The sequence below is a fragment of the Acyrthosiphon pisum genome, chromosome A2 (genome assembly GCF_005508785.2).
Source record: "Acyrthosiphon pisum isolate AL4f chromosome A2, pea_aphid_22Mar2018_4r6ur, whole genome shotgun sequence".
NCBI lineage: Eukaryota > Metazoa > Arthropoda > Insecta > Hemiptera > Aphididae > Acyrthosiphon > Acyrthosiphon pisum.
In genome coordinates this window covers 20,656,998-20,679,713 of record NC_042495.1, presented here as the reverse complement: position 1 = coordinate 20,679,713, position 22,716 = coordinate 20,656,998, and the positions used below count along the sequence as shown (strand labels likewise).

Sequence of the window (22,716 nt, the reverse complement as noted above, 5' to 3'; positions counted from 1 at the left end):
CAATAAAATCCGTTCCCTAATAATCACACATCATCCCCGTTTTTTTTTAATAACGTACATAGATACGATACCGTTTTAAAAAAAATAAGTTCCAATATCCACCGTGAACCTAAAAATCATTGTTTCAGTTCTTTTCTACATGAGAATTTTGGAAAATCCTTTCTTAGTAGGTCTTTACATAATAAAACGAAATTACTAAACAAACTGCATATCAGTCAAGCCAGATGAATTATTCAGTCAGTTAGGATAAGTTTGTAGATTTGTAAAAAAATATATATACCATATTTCTAATAATATTAGATATTCTATTGGTTACCAATAGAAGCCATTTAAATAAACTAAATAAAAAATATTCATTTTTTGTGAGCTGAAATAAAATCATGTATAACCTACACTTCAGCTACAATGTTACATATTATAGGGGTTAAAAAAATAAGCTATAAACACCCTCCAAGTATCAAGCGATCTATTGATATAACTTTTGGAAACGGACCAGTAGTTTTTGTGTATATAAAATTCGGTAAAACTTACTTTTTAATGCTGTGAAAAACAAAAAATATAGACTATATAGGTGTATCTTGGTTTTAGTATACATCAGACCTCAGTTCTAGCTAACTTGAACTTTCTGATGTAGTATCGATCCAGAATCTGACTGCTTAAGCTTATAATTGGCAACAGGGTCAACGTTCAACCTAACTAGCCAATAAGATAGAGACCACATTGGAAAATCTCTGAAGGGCAGTGAGTTTCATTCAAAACTTACCCAAATAAAGCTGTGTTCAGTGCTACCACCTAGTGCATATTAAACACGCACAAAATATATTTAATGTTTTATAAATAGCGTCGCACCAGATAACTAGCTGAAGACTTAGGAATAAAAACCCGTGCTAACCACCTAGTTATAATAAATTGACACTATTTTAACGAGACATACGATTAAATAAAATGTATTTTTAAACAACAAGGATGTGGGATTGATAAGTATCACCATAAAGTTAATGTAATTGGAGTGATAGTATTATTTTTTTTTTCTAGTGTCAACTTCCAAAATGAATACTAGTTGCTACTCGATGACACTAATTGGTGATTACCAATGTAGTATGTAAAATATTTTTTCATCCTATTTGCCTAATGTATATTATTAAATATTAAATTACAATACTATAAATAATCAATGTATACTAACCAAAGTCTTTAACTTTGATCTTCCATCCGGATTTATTATAATACGCTATGTAAAAATATTTAAATTACTGTAAAAACTTGCAATTTTAGCCCATTTTAAGGAATACTATGATCGCCAATTTAAGGGAAATTTAATTTTGGACAACCTATCTAATTCAGTTAAATAACTATGTCTATGTGTCTATTAGTATTTATATTAGAATGTAAACTATGTTGGTAAAAAGATTAAGGAAGACGGTGCTAATGGTTGACAAACATAGAAATCACTCATCCATATTTTTGGGTCTTTTACAACAAATAGAACCAATAAAAATGATAAGCTGTGAAATTTTTGTGTTCCTTGCATTATACTGAATTTTTTAGTTTTTCAATAAAACTATAATTTTTATATTTTAGGTCTACACTAAATATTAACTACATTATAGGTAGTAGAGAGCATACTAAAAATAAAGAGCAATTTAATGAAATACATATTATCAAAAATGATTTTGATATTCAAAGATCTAAATGAATTACTTACCATTGGTTTCCAATTTTATAATACCATTACATTCTAAGTCCACTGTAATTATATTATGATGTTTCAAAAAAAGTAACAACATCGACTTCTCGTAATATTTAAAAAATATCATAGGTATTATAAATAAATTATGCATTTAATGTTTATACAACTAGGTATACAATTAAATTAGTTTAAAAATTAAATTCGTAATAGTTACATATTATATTATTATATAAGTCAAAGCCATACCTGCAGTAATTATATTTTATAATTTACACCAATGAGTACCAGTATTCAGTTGTATGATTTCACTATATATTTCAACTGTTAAAATAATTACAGAAGTGAAACTAAAATACGGGAGTCCATAATATGTAAGAACTAGAAGAATTTTTTTTATTTCCCCCCCTTGTGGTCCTTTTTCTTTTAGATATGTAAAATAATTGTTCATACTATAATGTCACACAATAAGCTATATTATTGAAAAATTGAAATGGGTGGGAGTAGGCAAATGTACGTATATCATTGGAAATATGAAACTAAGTATCAGTGTTTCACTAAAAAGCACATAATATGTACCTAATTAGTAATGTAAATGCAGCGTAATTGACATATAAGTTCAGGATTGCTCCGCCATTTATTTTATGTACAGCCACTCACACTAATGATCACTTAGTATGCACACATTTACACGACCCACCTTAACGCGCATAAAAAATTGCCTATATTGAAATAACTCCTTCATCTTAAGGGCGTTGCATGCGGCGATTTGCTGTCTTTGTCTAACACCAGTGTTGTGAAGGAACGCGTTCTTTAAGGAACGAGGCTCGGAACAAGTTCTATTTAAAATATAGAAACGAGGAACGGGAAAGAGTTCCTATTTTTAAGGAACTTGAACGAACATTTCCGTTCCTCAAATAATGAAAAAAAAAATAAAAATGAAAGTTGTTTTTAATAATAATATTTTCTAGAATATATTTAGTGTTGGTATTTTGGTATTACTTCATCAATCATTAGTAAATAGTAAAACGAACAACCTAGGTATCGTAGGTATATTTTAGTTTAGTTCCAATTTATACAAGGTATATAATCATAGATACCTATTATAAGAATGGATAGGACATCGAGCTTATCAACTGAGAATAAAGGTATACAATTTTTGAGGTTGTAAGAGCGCCAAAGATAACTTAACCTCAAAAAGCACTCTTATAGTCTATCTCTCTCGTAGATATTGAACTTTCTCTCTTCTTATACCTGATATCATACGTTTTATCGACTATCGTCTTGATATGAGACGTGAGTCGTTTTAATTTAAACGATATCGAATGTGCGGCCCTGACGAGAATCAGTCGGCGGACTGATTGTTCTCTCGTGGAACAGAATATAAAACAAATCATTTTTGTTTAAATCGGTGCTCCTTAGGAAGGAGTTAGTTAACCGATAATTTCTGACTTAAAAGTTTTTCGCAAAGACACCATTGACAACGTAAAAAATGTGTAAAGGAACGGGAACGCGTTCTTTTTTCGCGACAGGAATGAGGAACGGGAACGAATTCCTTTTTGAAAGGAACTTTCCCAACACTGTCTAACACACGTGTAACATATGAATAAAAAATTAAGCGCCTGACAAAAATTAAGGTACTTCTAGTTGTTCGATTTCAGAAATGTAAAGATGTTTGAATTAGTATACAAGTTTACTTTGCATCGGCGAAGTACTTTTTCAATTGTAGCAATATTTTGATGAGAATAAATATTTTAAATTTTATAAAAAATATTTAAAACCTGCTTGACCGATACAAAGTAAACTTGTACACCAATTCAAACATCTTAATATTTTTTAAATAAAACAACTAGAAGTACCTCAATTGCATCTTTGTTATTGTTTGGTTTGGTTGGCATGGCAACTGCAACGTGTAATCGGTCAGAAAAATACAATAATATTTTAGGCTTCAAGCCTCAACACGATAAACGTTCGTCGGAAACTGTAACGTTCATCTCTTTGTCGAACAAAATTATAAAACGACGCCAGCCACAAGATAAACGTGTCAAAAAAAAAATTACAATCAATAATTGCAATTTTTTTCTATTATAATAGAAAATAATAATTATAGGTACAGTAGGTAATTGATCACATTATGATTAGTAAAAAACAATTATGATGATACTTACTGAGGCAGCCAAGTTGGCCTTTTTATGAAATAATTAATGGTTAGTGAAATAGTATATTGTGTCGCGAGGGCGGAAAGTGAGCTATTTCAGTCACGGGCGACGCGTGCACCACGATCCGTATTTGAGGGCTGCATTTCGCCCAAAACTGAAATTGCCTTCTCGCACGAGCCACACGTACTATTTTTTGTCACGCCTCTGCGTTCATTGATCATGGCAAAAGTAATGTAGGGATCTATGCAACAACCAGACTATTGTACGGCAACAACATTTCATGAAAGAAACGATTTGGTTTTATTTATTTTAAGCGTCACGCACGGAGGTTATAATATTAATATAAGATTTATCCAAAAGTTTATGTTTTGTATAGCCCGTGATATAGATTTCAGTGTCTGGTTGTGCAGGGGATACGCGCGTGATATGTGCGGCCAGCACTTTTAGGGATTTCCACTTTACCACCCGGAATTTTTTGAGATTTCCACTTTACCGCAACATACTTTTAGGGACTCCCGCTTTACCACCCACCGGACGGGAAAAGGACGCTTTCCAACGCTTCAACTGCTATAAAAAGTCAAACTTTCGGTGCAGGCATGACAAAAAATATGTTATATTTCAAAGATAATGAGTTTGTGATATGGACATATATGGTAGACTTTGAAAATGAAGTCAAACTCGTTTTAAAACGTAAGAGGTATGACTAAAATTTGATGAAAATGTATCACATTATAATTGAAAGGCAGAAAGGCAAAAGGTGGTTTTGCCAAAAACCAAAATGTACACAAATCAAGGAAAACTGTAACACATTTTCTGACGACTATAAACATTCAGAATAAGTATATTTATATGAAAAAATAAAAAGTAAACGATTGACAGTGGAAAAATAAATCCACCAAAATTGTAAATATTGTTTTTAATGCTTTAAAAATTTCGTGTCAGACCAAAACCTGGTATTGCAGGTTTTGAAAAGGTAATGGCAATACCACGTTTAAAAGTTATTCCTATTTCTGTTGATACAAAACGCATTATCGCCGGCAATATCACATTTTTCAATGATATCAAGTATGCTCCAATACTAATAGCATGGGCAATAATACGTTTTACTTGAACATGATTAAACATGTAATATCACATTATGCATTGAACATCAGTTTTAAAATCGACTTAATTTACAAACGTAATCAATATACTTTAATTCTGACTGCAAAATTGAATTCCTCATATTTTTTACCATAAAAATCGATGTTTAACTCGATTTTTGAAATTTTGGCAATACCACGTTTTGAATTTCACCCTTCAATTAGTGGAACTCTATGTATGTACATGTGTAATATATAGGCGTGCTGAAAAGTAAAATATAATAATAAATAATAATTACCTTTATTCAGGCCAACTAAAATAATTAATTTTAGTTAATAAAATGTTCCATTTCAAAAATAATTATGTTGCAATATGGCTGATTATGAAGAGGAAGTCAAACCATTTCAAACACATTTAAAGTACCTTAATTTATGTTCAGAAAAACCAATTTAGTAGGTTATGTTAATTGTAATATTATATTGAATTGACCTAAATATTACCTGTCTAATTTAAATATAATAATATTAAACAGTCCGAAATTGACTATTTGATTGATATTTGAATATAAATGATGCGAGTTATGACTTTATTAGCATTTTGATACCCATTGGCCATTGCAATGTTTCGAAATCTTAATAAAAACTTAAAAATTTAAATACCAATGAGATTATTTTCATTCAGCTTTTCTAAAATAATTAATAAAAATAATTATGAAGAGGAAGTCAAACTATTTCAAAAACATTTAAAGTACTTTAATTTATGTTGAGAAAACCAATTTAGTAGGTTATGTTAATTTTAATATTATATTGCATTTACAATATTACCTACCTAATTTAAATATAATAATATTATACAGTCCAATATATACTATTTGATTGATAATTGAATATTAATGACGTGAGTTATGAATTCATTAGCATATTTTGAAATCTTAATAGAAAATTAAAAATTTAAATACCAATGAAATCATTATGCGATACCTAGATAATGGATAATATTCCAACCACAATGTTTGATAATGAGTCAATTAATGTTAACAATAAATAATTAGTTCTAATAAACTGTAATTTTCTGGCGTACCTACATTCGTAAGACAAGGAAACACATTTGGGTAAGTAATGAGTCATTATCAAAGTATGTTGGAAAGTAAAATAATCTAATATTAACTTACCAATACTGACACCAATGTTATCGCAATTATCTAAAAATATAAAACTCTCAAACAATTGAATTTTAAATATATATTTTTAAATGATAATAGTATTATAGTATAGTTATAACTCGTGAATATTGTTTAGATAGGTTGATTAATGATTATTAAGAACACATTATTATAATTAGCGTAAGTATAAACACTATAATTAAAAATAATCATAATAAAATACCTATCCATCAGGCATTTATATAAATAACAATTATACAGTAGAAAAGTGAGCACATTATGATTAGTGAGAAAAAAAATAAACAGTTAATTTACCGAGATTATCTTCTGGATCTTCATATACTTTTGGATCATGTTTTAAAACAATTAATGGTTAGTAAAAATATGTTGTATTAAGATAATGAGGTTTTAATATGGTTGAAGAGGAAGTCAAATTCGCTTTAAAATGTGTTTAGTATGACAAATATCCAAACATTTTCGTTTACCAAATTCAATTTTGTGATGTTCATTTTAACATACCTAATGTGTTTTTGGGTTTTATTAATATTTAAATGGTTATGTGAGTTATAAGAACACTTTGATATAGATATTCAAATTTTGCAATTTTTATAACTAACATAAATAATAAAATACTAAGATAATTCATTGGAGATACCCACATATTACTTCGATCTCAAAATTTGGTAATAAACCAATTAAAGTTGACAATTCAAAATTAGTTCTGTTGGATTAAAAGTGTCTGTCGTATAGTAAGACAAAGAGACACAGTCAGGTGAATCCTTCTCAATGTACGTTGTAAAGTAAAATACAATAACTTATACTGATACAATTATTATTCATTTCATCTACAATAATGTTAGTGGTTATTAAAAAAACATTTTAAGTTTCAAAAATTAAGAATATATTATATGAATTATAAACAGTGCAAATACCATTATTAAACATATTTATAGATGTATAATTTAATTCTTAAAAAAAAATATATCGTAAACAGTGTTCGGAAAGTTCACTAAAATATAGAATTTGTTCACGTTCACGTTCAGTTCTTCAATAGAAACCCGATCATTGTCACGTTTTTTAAAAAATATAAGCGATCATTTGGTGGTTCATTTAAATTGTTGTATTTTACTTTTATAGATCGTTTAAATACTTATACAAAATCGTGAAGTTCATAATATTATTGTTGTTTTATGTCGAGCCAGTGCACTGGAATTTAATTTATTCTGTTTTTAGAATTTGTAATCAAATGAGTAAAATGTAATAATAATAATGAAATGATACCTATTATTAATCATTATTTATTAAATTATAAATAAATATTAACGTAAATTCTTGTTTCTTTTTCATGATGCTTTAGAAAAGTATTGGGAATATTTTAGGACCAACTAGATTCACCTTCCTACTAGAAACAATGCTGAAGTAGAAAATCGAAACATTTTTATTACTCCAAAAGATAATGATAGATTTACACACACTATAAAATCAATACATTCATGGCTACGTTTAAAATCTAAAATCATAGAACATTGATGGAATAGCGTTAATTAGAGCTTTTCATATTTCTGCAGCGTGAAGTTAGAGGGACATTTTTAAGTGTGGATAATCGATGGTACCTATAGGTCGGAGCACTAATTTTTCTTTTTGTATTCGCTGAAAGCACTAACAACAGTAGGTACTAGGTAAGTTCATATGTCCGAAAAATATAAATATCTACATTCATTAATACAATTTTCTAATAATAAAATTTAACAATAAGCGATAAGTAATTAATTTTTCATCATTGAATAAAATTAAAATATCCATCCATCATACTTATTGTTGCATAAGGATTATAGTATCGATCGACAAAAGTGAATAAACAACATAATTAGTTACAATAATAATGAAAAATATTGCATTATAACTAAAACACATAACTAAGTATGAAAAGTAAATTGTCTTCTAACAATGTAAGTTCTGGATCAATGCTTACATGACGTACACATGGACAATACCTACTAGTGTAGTGCCTACAGAGTGCATTTGGTCGTCTTTATAAATAAGTGACCTCAAGACCCTGTTACAAAAATACTCGTTAGCATGATTTACATTTACAATAACAATATGATGCTTATTGTATTTGCACATATGAAATATGTTGTAACATTATATAATATATAAATTATATTTTCAACATTTATATATAAATAACAATTATTCAGTTGAAAAGTGATCTCATTATGATTAGCAAGAAAACAATATAATAAAACTTACCGAGATCAACTTTTGGATCTTGTTTTAAAATAATTAATAATTAGTAAAAAATATCTTGTATTTCAATGATAATGGATTGTAATATGGTTGACTTCGAAGGGGAAGTAAAATTTGTTTTAAAATGTTTATTTTAATATTAGATTGAATTTTCCTATATTATTCAACTTAAATTGCTCTCAATCTCACTCTTATTATTTTATGTTATTATTTATTAAAGCGTTAACTCGTCTCTCTCTTTTAACATTATTTTTCCCTAGTTAATTCATTTTAACTTACATTGTACTCAAAACCTATAACTTCCACCGACTTGACCTTAGGGCCAATGTGCGGTTGGGCTTATAGGTCACGAGGCCAGAATGTTTCCCTGGACTCGTGGCTGGTTTTTAGGTCGTAAAATACCACAAATCAAGAAAAAAATATAATAAAACTCACCGATATCAACTTCTGGATCTTGATTTACTTTTGGATCTTGTTTTAAAATAATTTATGTTGAAAATATGTTGTATTGCAATGATAATGATGTTGTAATATGGTTGACTTCAATGAGGAAGTAGAACTTACTTAAGATATGTTAAATAAGTCCAGGGGTTAAAGTGGGGACAATTTCAAGAGGGAAATAATCTATCCATATTGTTTTAAGCGTTCCATATTTAATTTAATGCATAATATCTAATGTATAAAATCCTAATTTGTTAAAGGGGACGCTTTTTAACCACCGACAGAAGTAGGGGGACAGTGTCCTGCGTCCTCCCCACTTTAACCCCCGTAAATTACCATAACTAATAAAAAAATATTTTTGTTTAGCAAAATCAATTTTGTGATGTTAATATTATCCAACTTAACTTAATAATATTATCTAGATAAACTTTTTTATTTTAATCGATATGATTCTGAGTGAGTTTTATGAGTATTTTGATATTGGTAGTAATATTTTGCAATTTTTAAAATACCAACGAAATCCATTGGAGATACCCAGGTAGTACTTCGACTTCAAATTTGGTAATGAACCAATTAATGTTAACAATACAAAATTAGTTCTGCTGAATTAAAAGTGTCTATAGTACATGAATGACTTGTAAGACAAGGAAATGGATGCGTGTGAGTCATTTTCAACGTAGGCACGTTGTAAAATAAAATATAATAACTCATACTGACACAATTATTATTCATTTTATCTACAATAATGTTAGTGGTTATAAAAAACACATTTTATGTTTCAAAAATAATGAGGTAGCAATAGATTAACAATTATAAAATTACCAACTAAAAAGTAAAATTAAAATTCTCAAACAATTACAATTTTATAATGTACTTCTAAATAATTAAAAATAGATAGTCTTAAATAATATATTCCTACTATCAGTGATGATCTCAAAAATCATGGGGGGTAGTCATCTTCAAAATTGCCGACTAGAATTTGAAATTCAAATTTTTTGTTAACAATTAAGTTATTTTTAGTTACATAGTATGAGTTTATTATTTATTTATCAATTTTTAGTTTAAATTAAATTTGAAGTTGAAACTTAAAAATACCTAACTTATTATTTTTAATTTATATCAGAATCAAAAAACAACAATCAGTAGCGTACATATGAGGGGGGGGGCGTGTATACACAAACATACGTCATAATAATATGACTATTGATTATTGACTATTGAGTATACACTATACTTTACTAACAACGAAAATAGATTTCATAACGAAATTATGGGTGCCGTATATCAATTAAAATAGACATTTGATCGTACACAGTCAGTTAATTGCGTGTGGACATAAATACATATTAGTATTATCATTATCTCGACCGACTCGATCGGACAACGGATAAATAATATAATAATACCACAATTCAAGAATTTGCTTACAGATCTTTAACATAGCATTTTAAATTTTTATCGTTAATCGAAGAACGAAATATTCTCGTAAGTTTCCCTACCCCCCCTCATATTGTGTTTTTGCAATTTTTTTTTTGGCTGATATTTATTACGGAATTTGTACAAATTTGTATGACCTTACGCGAAATTTTTCAAAAATCCCTTACAACCGAAAAAAACATTTTCCTCATATGCTGTTTCCCCAGCCCCACACCAAACTAAAAATATGTTTTCGCACGAAATATTTTATTTAGTGAAGTAGCGTGAAGTTATAGGGACATTTTTAAAATGGTGGATAATCGATGGTAGGTTGGGACACTAATTTTTTATTTTTGTATATGCTGAAAGCACTAACAGCAGTAGGTACTAGGTAAGAACATATGACCGAAAAATATAAATATGAACATTCATTAATTGCAGATATTGATAATACTATTCGAATAAAATTTAAAAATAATCGATAAGTAATTTATTTTTCATCATTGAATAAAATTAAAATACCCATCCATCATACTTCTTGTTGAATGAAGATTATAGTATTGATCGACAAAAGTGAATAAACAACATAATTAGTTACAATAATAATAATAATAAATAATATTTCACTATAACTAAAACACATAAATAAGTATGAAAAGTAAATTGTCTTCTAACAATGTAAGTTCTGGATCAATGCTTACAAGCAGGGATCGAAACCGGTTTAACCGGTTTTCCAAAAAACCGGTTAAAACCGCGGTTTTCTCATTTCTGAACACCGGAACTGGAACCGGAACCAAAAGCTTTGAAACACCGGTTAAAAAACCGTAACCGAAACCTAAGACCTTAAAAAACCGTTTTCAAAACCCAAATCGAAACCATAGAATTGAAAAACCGCTCTTGTACTGTTCTTGAAAAACCGATTAAAATTTGAAACCAATGTCGGTTTCTTTGAATTCCATAAAGTTAATTATATTATTTGTAATTCTACTATTTTTATACGAAGAAATTATTATGTTTGGATTTATTGATAAAAATCCCGATGCAGTTACTGAGTATTACGAAATATTAATATAATATATATTATTACTAAACTTATGATTGAAAATTGAAAATACAAATAATATAGTGTGATGTTATTGTAATATACAATTAAATGTTAATGTAATCGAATAATGATCTCAACCATAATATGGCAACATAATATTATATTGAATGTAAAAGTAGGCATGAGGCACCTAAATTAAGTACAAAATATTCAAGTTAATAACACGAAATTAGTTCTGCTGAACGTTTATTTGTTATATCGTATATTGTACACTAATTATACAAAGTAGCCATATTTCAGGGCTTTAGACTCGGCCCTTATAATAGTTAATTGATAATAAAAATCGAATCTACAGTAATTAGACAGGAAAATAAAATGGAAACTTTTAAAAACCGTTCCAAAAACCAAAACCGAAAATTTTCTAACACCGTTCTTTAAACTGATAAAATATTTGAAAAACCTTTTTTAAACCGAAACCAAAACCAAAAAAATTAAAAAACCGATCTTAAAACCTAAACCAAAACCAGAAAATTTAGAAAACCGTTCTCAAGAACTAAAACCATAACCGTTAAAATTTGAAACGGTTTCGATCCCTGCTTACAAGACATACATGACGTACACATGAACAATATCTACTATAGTATAGTAACTACAGAGTGCATTTGGTCCTCTTTAAATATAAGTTACCTTATTACGCTGTTCCAAAAATATGCGTTGGAATGATTTACATTTACAATAACAATATGATACACATGTTATTTGCACATACGCGTGGTTGGGCTTATAGGTCACGAGGCCAGAGTGTTTCGCTGCACTCATGGCTGGTTTTTAGGTCGTAAAATACCATAAAATCTCACAAAGCAAGAAAACAATATAATAAAACTCACCGATATCAACTTCTGGATCTCCAATTACTTTTGGATCTTTTAAAAAAAAAAATAATGTTGAAAATATGTTGTATTGCAATGATAATGAGATTGTAATATGGTTGATTCGAAGAGGAAGTAAAACTTGGTTAAGATGTGTTAAATATAAGTCTAGGGGTTAGAGTGGGAAAAAATTCTTGAGGGGACTATTGTATCCATTAATTTTAAGTGTTCCATAAATAATTTAATACATAATATCTAAAGTATAAAATCTTAATTTGTTAAAGGGAACATTTTTGTTATGTGTTACGGTTGCTACGATTATGTGAATTATAAGAGCACTTTGATATAGATACCTAGTCATATTTTGCAATTTTTATAACTAACATAAATAATAAAATAACAAGAAAATTCATTAGAGATACCCACATATTACTTCGATTTCAAACTTTGATACTAAACAAATTACAGTTAACAATACAAAATTAACTCCGTTAGGTTAAATTTTTCTGTCATATATTAAGACAAGGTGACACATGCAGGTGAATCCTTCTCAATGTACGTTGTAAAGTAAAATACAATAACTTATACTGATACAATTATTATTCATTTTATCTACAATAATTTTAGTGGTTATTAAAAATACATTTTAAGTTTCAAAAATTAAGAATATATTATATCAATTATTAACACAGGTACAAATACCATTATCAAAATTATTTATAGATGTCGAATCTTCGTGTTGTAGGGCACTAAAAGTACTAGGATTTGTAAATCGAATAGTTTCCGAATTCAAGCTCGAACTTTCGATAAAAGAGCTCTATTGCTCCTTAGTTAGATCTATTGTAGAATATGGCTCCATGTTATGGGACCCACATACAACATCTCGCTCCCTTCAACTAAAGCGTGTGCAAAGACGTTTCTTATCATTCGCTGCCTATGTACTCAAGATAGATCATGTCCCTCATAACTACTTCTCGGTGCTCACTGAACTACACCTAACTTCACTGTTTGATAGAAGAGTCACTACTAATCTATCTTTTTTACGTAAGCTCTTGGACGGATCAATTGACGCTCCCACTCTTCTCTCCGGTATCAACTTTAAAGTACCACAGCGTTCCCTCCGTTCTCATACAACCTTCTCAATCCCAAATTCATCCGTAATAATCATTCATAACTACATCCGTAATAATCCTATGTACCGTATAATGCGCATACCTAATGAACAAACATCATTCCTTATTTAAATTTATCTTATTGTTATAATTGTTATTTATTGTTCTATTAAACACCTAATTATTAATATTTAAATATTTAAATGTAACTATATACTTAATGTACTCTTGTAAAGAATTGGGCTCTGCCGTAATGTTTGAAATAAATAAATAATTTAATTCTTGAAAAAAAAATATATCGTAAACAGTGTTCGAAAGTACACTAAAAAATAGAATTTTTTCACGTTTACGTTCAGTTCTTAAATAGAAACCAGATCACGTTCACGTTCTTTTAAAAATATAAGCAATAATTTGGTGGTTGATTTAATTTGTTTAATTTTACTTTTATAAATCTCTTGAATATTTATACAAAATCATGAAATTCATAAAATGATTGTTCTTGTATGTCGACCCAGTGCACTGGAATTAAATTTATTCTATTTTTTTAATTTTCTATCAAATAAATATAATATAAATATTTAAAAAAAAAAAAAATTATTCTGTAATAATTGAATAATTTTATCAATCATAATTTATTAAATAGTGAATATATATGAACTTAAATTCTTGTTTGTTTTTCATGATGCTTTAGAAAAGTACTGGGATTATTTTAGTACCAACTAGATTCACTTTCCTACTAGAAACAATGCTTAAGTAGAAAATTGAAGCATTTTTACTGCTCCAAGAGATAGTAATGGATTTACACGCACACAAAAAACACACATTATAAAATCATTATATCCATTACTTCACTTAAAATCTAAGATCTCACAAAGCTGATAACATAGCGTTAATTAGTGATTTCTATAATACCGGAGCGAGCAGTTAGCGGGACGTTTTTATAATTGTGGATAATTGATGGTAGATTGGAGCTCTAATTTTTATTTTTGTATTTTCTGAAATCACTAATTGAGCACTAAAACTTCGTGTATTAGTGATAATTAGTGCTTTTTATTAGTTTTCCACTAACTTCACGGATCTCAGAAAACTGGAATTTCTGAACAAAACCAGTAATTGACGAATTCTGTATTTTTCCTATTTTTCAGACCAGTTCTCTCCTCTCCTCCTTATTCTTTGCTTTATTATGATATTATATGATTAATAATTGAATAAAAGAAAAATACAGTAGGTATTAGATAATCTACATGTGAAAAAATAAGTACCTATGCACTTTCATTAATTTGCAGCTATTGATTATACTATTCGAATACAATTTAAAAATTACCAATACGTAATTTATTTTTCATCATTGAATAAAATTAAAATACTTATCCATCTTACTTATATATAAATAAAAATTACACGATATAAATGTGATCACATTACGATTAGTAGGAAAAAATTATAATAATACTTACTTAAACAACCTATTTGTTATTGTTTTAAAATAAGAATTGGTTAGTTAGTAAAAAAAAAGTTGTATTTTAAAAATTACGAGGTTGTTAATTGTTATATGATTGACTTTGAAGAGAAAGTCAAAATTACTTTAAAATGTGTTAGGTACGCCTATAATATAGGTACAAACATTTTTGTTTAGCAAAACCAATTTTGTGTGATGTCCTTTTATAATGTCAGATTGAATTGACCTATATTCTGAAACTTAGATATTATGCTATTATCTAAGTAAACTTTTATGGTTTTATTGGTATTTAAATCAATTTATATAATCTAATTTAATTAATGGTGAATACATATGAATGCAAATTCTTGTTTGTTTTTCATGACGCTTTAGAAAAGTACTGAGAATCTTTTTAGGACCAACTAGATTCACTTTCCTATCAGAAAAGATGATGAATGCTGAAGTAGAAAATCAAAGCATTTTTGGTGCCCCAAATGTTTATTATAGACATATACACACACAAAAAAAACATAATACATCCATCGCTCTGCTCAAAATCTAAGATCAGAGCAAACGGGAATTTCTATATAAAACCAGTAGGTATTCAACATATTCTATATTTTCCTTATGTTTCCGAGTGGCTATCTACTCTCATAATTATTCAGTGATTCGTTATTATTATGCTTACTAATTGAATAATTGAAAAATACTGTAAGTAATAGGTAGGTATATATGGTAGAAAACAAAATTTGTACATTATCATTCATTAATTTGCAGCTATTTATAAAACTATTCGAATACAATTTAAAAATTAGCGACACGTAATATATTTTACACCATAGAATACAATTAAAATACCTATCCATATTACTTTTATATAAATAAAACTAAAGGTTTAGTAGAAAAGTGATAACATTATGATTAGGTAGAATAAATTACAATATTACTTACTGAAACAACCTTTTTGTTTTGTTTTAAAATAATTATACGTTAATAAAAAATATGTTTTATCTTAAAAATAATGATGTTGTTAATTGTTAGATATACGGTTGACTTTGAAGAGGAAGTCAAAATTGCTTTAAAATGTGTTAAGTATGCCTAATATAGGTACAAACATTTTTGTTTGGCAATTCCAATTTTGTGATGTCCTTTTATAATATCATATTGAATTAACCTATATTGTGAAACTTAAATATAATACTTTTATCTAAGTCAACTTATTTGGTTTTATTGATATTTATATTTTAATATGAGCTATGAGAACTTTGATATAGTAATATTTTGCAATTCTTATAGCTAACATTAAAATACCAACGAAATCCTTTGAAGATGCCCAGATAATATTTTGTCTTCAAAATTTGATAATGAATCAATTAAAATTATCAATACGGAATTAGTTCTACTTAATTAAAAGTTTTTGTCGTATTGCGTGTGACTTGTAGTACAAGAAAACATAATATATGTGAGTCATTCTCAATGTAACAAAGTATATTCTAAAGTAAAATATAATAACTTATGCTGATATAATTATTATTAATTTTATTTAAAAAATTGTTATTAAAAATAAAAAATATCATAATAATATTGTGTTTGCTTATAGATTTAAAAGAATTGTTGACTATTGTGTTAAACATTAATTTTTTTTTTAAAAATCGTATTTTATTTAATATTTTAATATTATGATTCAATTATTAATTCTTTAGAATAACAGTCTATAAATTATTATAATTTAAATTGTATATTTTATACCTATGATTTACCATAAACAATAATCTGTGATGTATCATGTAATGTAAAATATAAATATATTTATATATATATGTATGTACCTACTCACCAGCGTATATACATCCAATACAATTTATCATAAAAAATATAGCTAATAGAATATTAATTATTTTGACCATGTTCGTATGCACAAAAAATTTAAAATATTTTCAGAATTAAGTATAAGAATAATGCAAGAAAAATGTTTTCTTATTTTTATAATTCAAGGGTTTTTTAGCATATGCAAAACAAAACATGTGTATGCGTAAACAATTGAGTAAACTAAACTAGAAAATATTAAGTAGACAATGTATTTTTTTTTTTTGTGTGGATATATATTACGTACTTACAACGCCACACCTGCTGAAATATAGTCCAAATTTAGACGAAACCGGCTGCAACTGAGTAAATAATGATTTAAAACTTAAACAAAAACTAAAGTAGATTCAACCCTATCAACTGATAATAAAATTAGCAAAAAAAATATTATTTGTTGACGAAACGGGACAGGATTTCAACGACACAGTTGTCCGGATATACGTTAATATTTGGACGATATAGAATATTATATAATACTATAATTGCCTTTACTATTAAAACTATGTACTTACATATACATTTTTTTTTTTTTTTTTAAAGTGCTGTTTTAACTCAAAGGTCAGGTTTTACCAAAAAAAAAAAAATATGGCTCATACATAAGGTAAAATAAACTTAATATTTATTTAAATAATAAATAATACAAATTTATAAGCATTATATTATAAAGACAGAATTAGACAACTTTAAATAGGGCCACACTATATTATAAATCTTAGCATTCACTTTGTCTTATCGTCTACATAGTTATTCTATGCTTAGTAAACGAACGATCTTTTGAAACAGTAATTCCGTGATTTTTCACTATCAAAGGTTTTTAAACTTATCTTGTAGGTAGGTAGGTATATTAGTTTGTATCTTAAAGTTTGGTTTGACAAAAGAGAAATTGTGGGTTTAGAATGAAAATGTTCTATGTCACAATACCAGATTGTTCAGCAGAGCGATTTCTACCCAATATCTTTTTTTCATGTTATCTTATGAATATAACCATAATTTTAATGGATAAATAAATACAATTATTATCAGATACATTGTTAACATTAAGTATTAGACATCCACACATTTTATAAAACCCAAAAAACTGGAAAAAGAGACAAGAGTGTATAAGAATAAAAAAGTTCTGTGTATAAAACCTTTTCATTATTTAAACTAAATTTTATGATATACATACAGGGTGTTTCTGTAATGGATTAGGTAACCAGTATAGGCGTACTCAGTGTGATGGCACAATGAAGATTTTTTTGAAATTTTTTTCTATCTTTAAAATCATATTATTTTTAGAACATTACCTTAAATGTAAAAATAAATGGTCAAGTTAGATTTTTTGAAAAATTCTCATATAAATCGAGGTGTCACAATATTTTCGTGCTTGTCGCACGTTTTTCACGCTCGAATCACCGACTAAAAAAATGGTGTGGCCCACCGATTTTTATGAGAACACTACATGATAAACAGTGGTGATATTTATTTGTTGTCATTTAACACACATAATTAATTTACGTATTATTTTACATTGTCAACCAATAATAATGATAAAATAATTACAAAATTAGGGTTAACAATGTTTTAAATTATCAAATTAACTGACATACATTTAAGTTGTATTACGTTGTAAAATAATTATAATTAAATACACTTTATTTTGAAAACCTATTTTTATCTACAGTTGTTCAGCGTGAGTATGTGACTCTCGTTAACTTCGATCCGACGATGTAAGGGATTCCAAGTTTTTCCAACCAATTTGGTGTTTGTCAAATGATATCTGCAGCTACATTATTAATTCTCATCAAAAGTTCATCTCTATTACTTAGGTAATTCTTTGGCATAAACATGTCCTTACTGAATATTCAATGTCAGTGTAATCCATTGTTCAAAATGTAAATTAAAAACTTAAATCTTAAAAATAAATTTTAAGTGTTGTTCAATATCCAAAAAATACGGTCATTTAGTTATTTTAAAATATATACTTAATGGATAAAAATTATCATATTTTATTACCTGTACAACTAAATCACACAAAGCAATGTATGTCAGTAAATTCGATCATTTAAAAATGTGTTAACCCTAATTTTGTTATTATTTTATCATTTTTATTAGTTGACAATGTAAAATAATGCGTTAATTAATTATGTATTTTAAATAACAACAAATAAATATCACCACTGTTTATCTTGTAGTGTTCTCATACAAATCGATGTGCCACGTCATTTTTTTTTTCTAGTCGGCGATTCGAGCGTGAAAAACGCACGACAACCGCAAAAATGATGTGAAACCTCGATTCACATGAGAATTTTGCAAAAAATACAACTAAACCATTTATTTTTACATTTAAGATAATGTTCTAATAATAATTTGTATAAACCCAGATTTTTAAGATCTATATAAATTTCAAAAAAATCTTTATTGGGCCATCACACTGAGTACGTCTATACTAGTTTCCTCATCCATTTCAGAAACACCTGTAAAACATTTTTCTCTTTTTGTAATTCCATACAATATTTTTACTTCTTATTAGAATTACTGACTCGAGCAAAATCAATGTTTATAATGAAATTTGTTTTTACATTAATTTAATGTCTAATCGAAAACAGTTATTAAAAAATTGAGCGAATATATATACAGCTATATATATATAGCTTATATATAAACAGCTTTATTGAATAGTTGATAATGCTGTTATGACTTAAAAGGACCTATTTATTTCTTTTTTATTCAGACGAGATACTATATTCAATATTGTTTATGAGATTATCAACATGATTATTCAGAAATAATGTATAACCAAATGGTTTGGCCTCCGACCTGTTAGAATCCAATATTTCTGTCCAAATTCCAATACTTTTGTCTGAATACTATGAATTCGGTATAAATTCATTGATATCCTTCTATATTCCAAGACACCAATCAACATCCAAGACTTTCAATATTCCCGTCTAAAAACCAACACTATGGCCTACGACATATACACAATTAGTTATAATATTAAGGTAATGCAAGGGTTAGGTAAAAAAAAGTGGAATAAGAGTGATAGAAAAATATGTTTTATTAAGACCAAAGATTAATATTATTATTTGACAAACGCATGGCTCTGACTAAGGGATCGTTAAGCAGAAAGTTGGACCTTAAAGCGGGGAGGAGAAAAGGGTCTTGTGATCTTGTATGATACTTGGTACACGTAAACTACTTCACTTCAGGATTCATCCACCCTCTCGTGAAGCAAGTTGGACAAAAATAGTTGGTCAGCTCTTTCTAGTCGATTTTTAAGTGAACAGAGTTTTAATGTTCTCATTAATGGCGTCTAATTGTGCTGGGGGCAGGTGGTCAATTTTTAGTTAAAATCTAGCAAGGCCAAGGGAGCGAAATTGAATTCTTTGGACATGCTTGATCTCGACCTGAAGGAATGGATTCCAAACTATTGATCCATAATCCAAGATTGATCTAACAGTAGAACAATATAGAGTGACTAAGCAAGGTGCTGAGTTGAAAAACTGAAAACTAAAAGGTATAAGTATAGGTAAATAAGGATAATAATTTTATATAAATCTATATATAATATATGTTTTACAAAAATATCAAATAAATGTAGGAAATAGTTGATCTAGTATCCAGTGGCACGGTAGTGTCGCGAAGCTAAGTAAGAAAAAGAACGTACCTAGCAACACGACCATCGACAATGTATCTAAACTGGAAACCATATATTCCCATTTAAACTGTGTTCTACGTTTAAGCCTTTATGTATAGGCTTAATGAATGAAGAAATCTTTAGACTTAGAATACGGTATTAACCACAGACCTATACGGACTCAGTGGTGGACTGGGAAGGGTTCTATCCCAAGTTCTATCCCAAGTTAATTGACGGCCATTTTTTAGTTTAATATTATTTGTGCTTATGTACCTAAATACACTGTATAGTTTTTACAGGGAGTAACAGAACAACCTAACAAATGAAATAATTTTTGTTCTAATAACATTTTTTTTAATTTATAGACACCGAGTACAATATATAATTTTTTTAACAGCAAACATTTTAACTGTTCCTAATTTTGTTTCAGAAAAATTCAAAATTATTGCCAATTTGTAAATCTAATTTTATTCTTAGACAAATTTTTATCGATGTACGTTTATTCAAGTCAAATAGTTAATACAATTTTTTAAAATATCTATATTTTTTTGGAGTTGATTTATTTGAAATGTATAATAACGTTTTTCAAAATATTTTTTTTGGGAATTTATTTGCAAAAGTATAATCCTTAAATTAACTATTAAATTACTATCCACACAATTTTCATGATAATTGTTGTCATACATTTAACTAGTATCAATTTTTATAAAATTAAAAACGAACAGTACTAATTAATTCATAATATATTATTTTTTTATTATTCCTGAAGTAGTTCCACTGCGACACACGAATTTTATTTGTCTTACAAAATGACGTGTAACAATATACATCAATTATTCGAATATTATGATATCGTAAATTCGTACATATACCTACCATTAGAAATATAATGCAATAACCTTGTTGATAATTCTATCTTCTATATTTTTTATTTGATACTTGTTTTCGTACGGCCGTATATTCACTTTCCAAAAAAATTTGGATAATTTGAAATTATCTTTAACTTATTATTGGAATATATCGTAAGATATTGTAATCTGTACTTTCCATTTCCTAAGCTCGTAAACGATTAGATTATAAATAAATTCGTTTTTCGCGTTTACGTACAAACGTAGGTACCACAGATAGTTTCGGATGCCTTACACGACGACTAAAAAAAAAAAAAAAGGGTCTGCAAAGTTTCTGACACGCGTGGCAAATATAAAATCAAACCAAACATTTTGATTTGACACGCAGTTATCAAAAGGTTCGCCATCCCCGGTACAAATTATATTAGCCTATTAGCCTTATGCTTTTTATAAAAAAGTCATAATTCTTTAAAAATGTGGTAGTTTTATGATTTATAGCGCATAAACCAAAAGGGTCTGCACCCACAACAGTGGTGGCATGAAAATGTCGATGTCGTTATATCGCAACGTCCGCGGTGTCTTTATCGACGTCCGCGAGATTGCGACCGACAACCGGTCTAACCGCCGCCGGCCGGCCAACGGTGGAAGGCGGTGACAGCTTTTTCCAAACCATCGTCAACGTCGCACTCGTCGAAATATATATATCTGTGATATTCATAGGTAATATAAGAATGGATAGGACATGCCTATACCAGTTCCATATGGGGCCGCGTACTTTTTTGAGGAAGAGAGAACGTAAAGAGAGAAAGACGATATGGGACTTTTTAAGGTCATGTGCAAATCTATTTTATTAAATAATAATAAAATAACAGGATAGTCAGTTATATTGGATATTTATTAGTTTGTATTTTGATTGTTGTGCCCCCTGTGCCTGGAAAATGGAAATTTTAAAATAATATTTTAACAAAATAAAATTTGGTTATTTAATATTTATTATTATTTATCAACTATTATATTAATATTTGCCCCAAATAACCTTAAAAAAAAATAGCAACACTAAATTTTCATCTGATAAGTTCTTATGTCCTATCCATTCTTATATTATCTATGGTGATATTGACAATATTGTTAATTGTGCAAATAAACGTGCCGTCGTTACATAAACATTTGTAAAATATTTCCAAACCGATCCAATACCTACAAAAATTGTATCTGGCTTAATTTTGCTGTAACCGCTACCGCTGCAGTGTGTAGGTGTAGGGAATGGGACCTCAACTCTTACATAGTTATATAATTATACCTTAAGAGTTAAGATCTATTTTTTAGATTAAAAAAAAATAGTTTTTTGACGATTGACCTCGAATAATCTTTAACGCACAATTTTTCACAAATTGTTTATAATGGCATAACATTTTCAGTTATAGTATAAACTACTTGTGAGAATCATTGTTTTGAATTTTCAATCCTTAGCTATAAAAGTTGATAGTTTTATAAATTTTTAACTAAACCTATTAAATAATTTGTACATTTTCAATGATGTCAAAATTTGAACTTTAAATACTTATAAAAAAAAATCGTACTTATGGATCTCTATTATTTCTCAACTGCTCTTAAAATGACTTATTTAATATGTTTGTTTACGCCGGGAACGTTACAATAATAGAGCGTGTTGCCCGGTCACCAAAAATAATTCGCACTCACACCGACCGACCTGTGAACGT

General features: G+C 28.1%; 1 protein-coding gene across 1 annotated transcript in view; it reads right to left on the bottom strand.

The window, feature by feature from the left end:
* Positions 1–22,716, bottom strand: part of LOC103307919 — a 44,458-nt gene that overhangs the window by 8,377 nt on the left and 13,365 nt on the right. The window contains exons 4-14 of the mRNA XM_029489855.1: positions 12,559–12,565; positions 12,131–12,280; positions 8,777–8,812; positions 8,345–8,362; positions 6,407–6,433; positions 6,101–6,130; positions 5,228–5,242; positions 3,856–3,873; positions 1,706–1,747; positions 1,187–1,231; positions 532–540 (exon numbers count right to left, since the gene is read on the bottom strand). Of these exons, the coding sequence (XP_029345715.1) occupies positions 532–540; positions 1,187–1,231; positions 1,706–1,747; positions 3,856–3,873; positions 5,228–5,242; positions 6,101–6,130; positions 6,407–6,433; positions 8,345–8,362; positions 8,777–8,812; positions 12,131–12,280; positions 12,559–12,565 (397 nt within the window). The remainder of the gene's footprint in view (positions 1–531; positions 541–1,186; positions 1,232–1,705; positions 1,748–3,855; positions 3,874–5,227; positions 5,243–6,100; positions 6,131–6,406; positions 6,434–8,344; positions 8,363–8,776; positions 8,813–12,130; positions 12,281–12,558; positions 12,566–22,716) is intronic.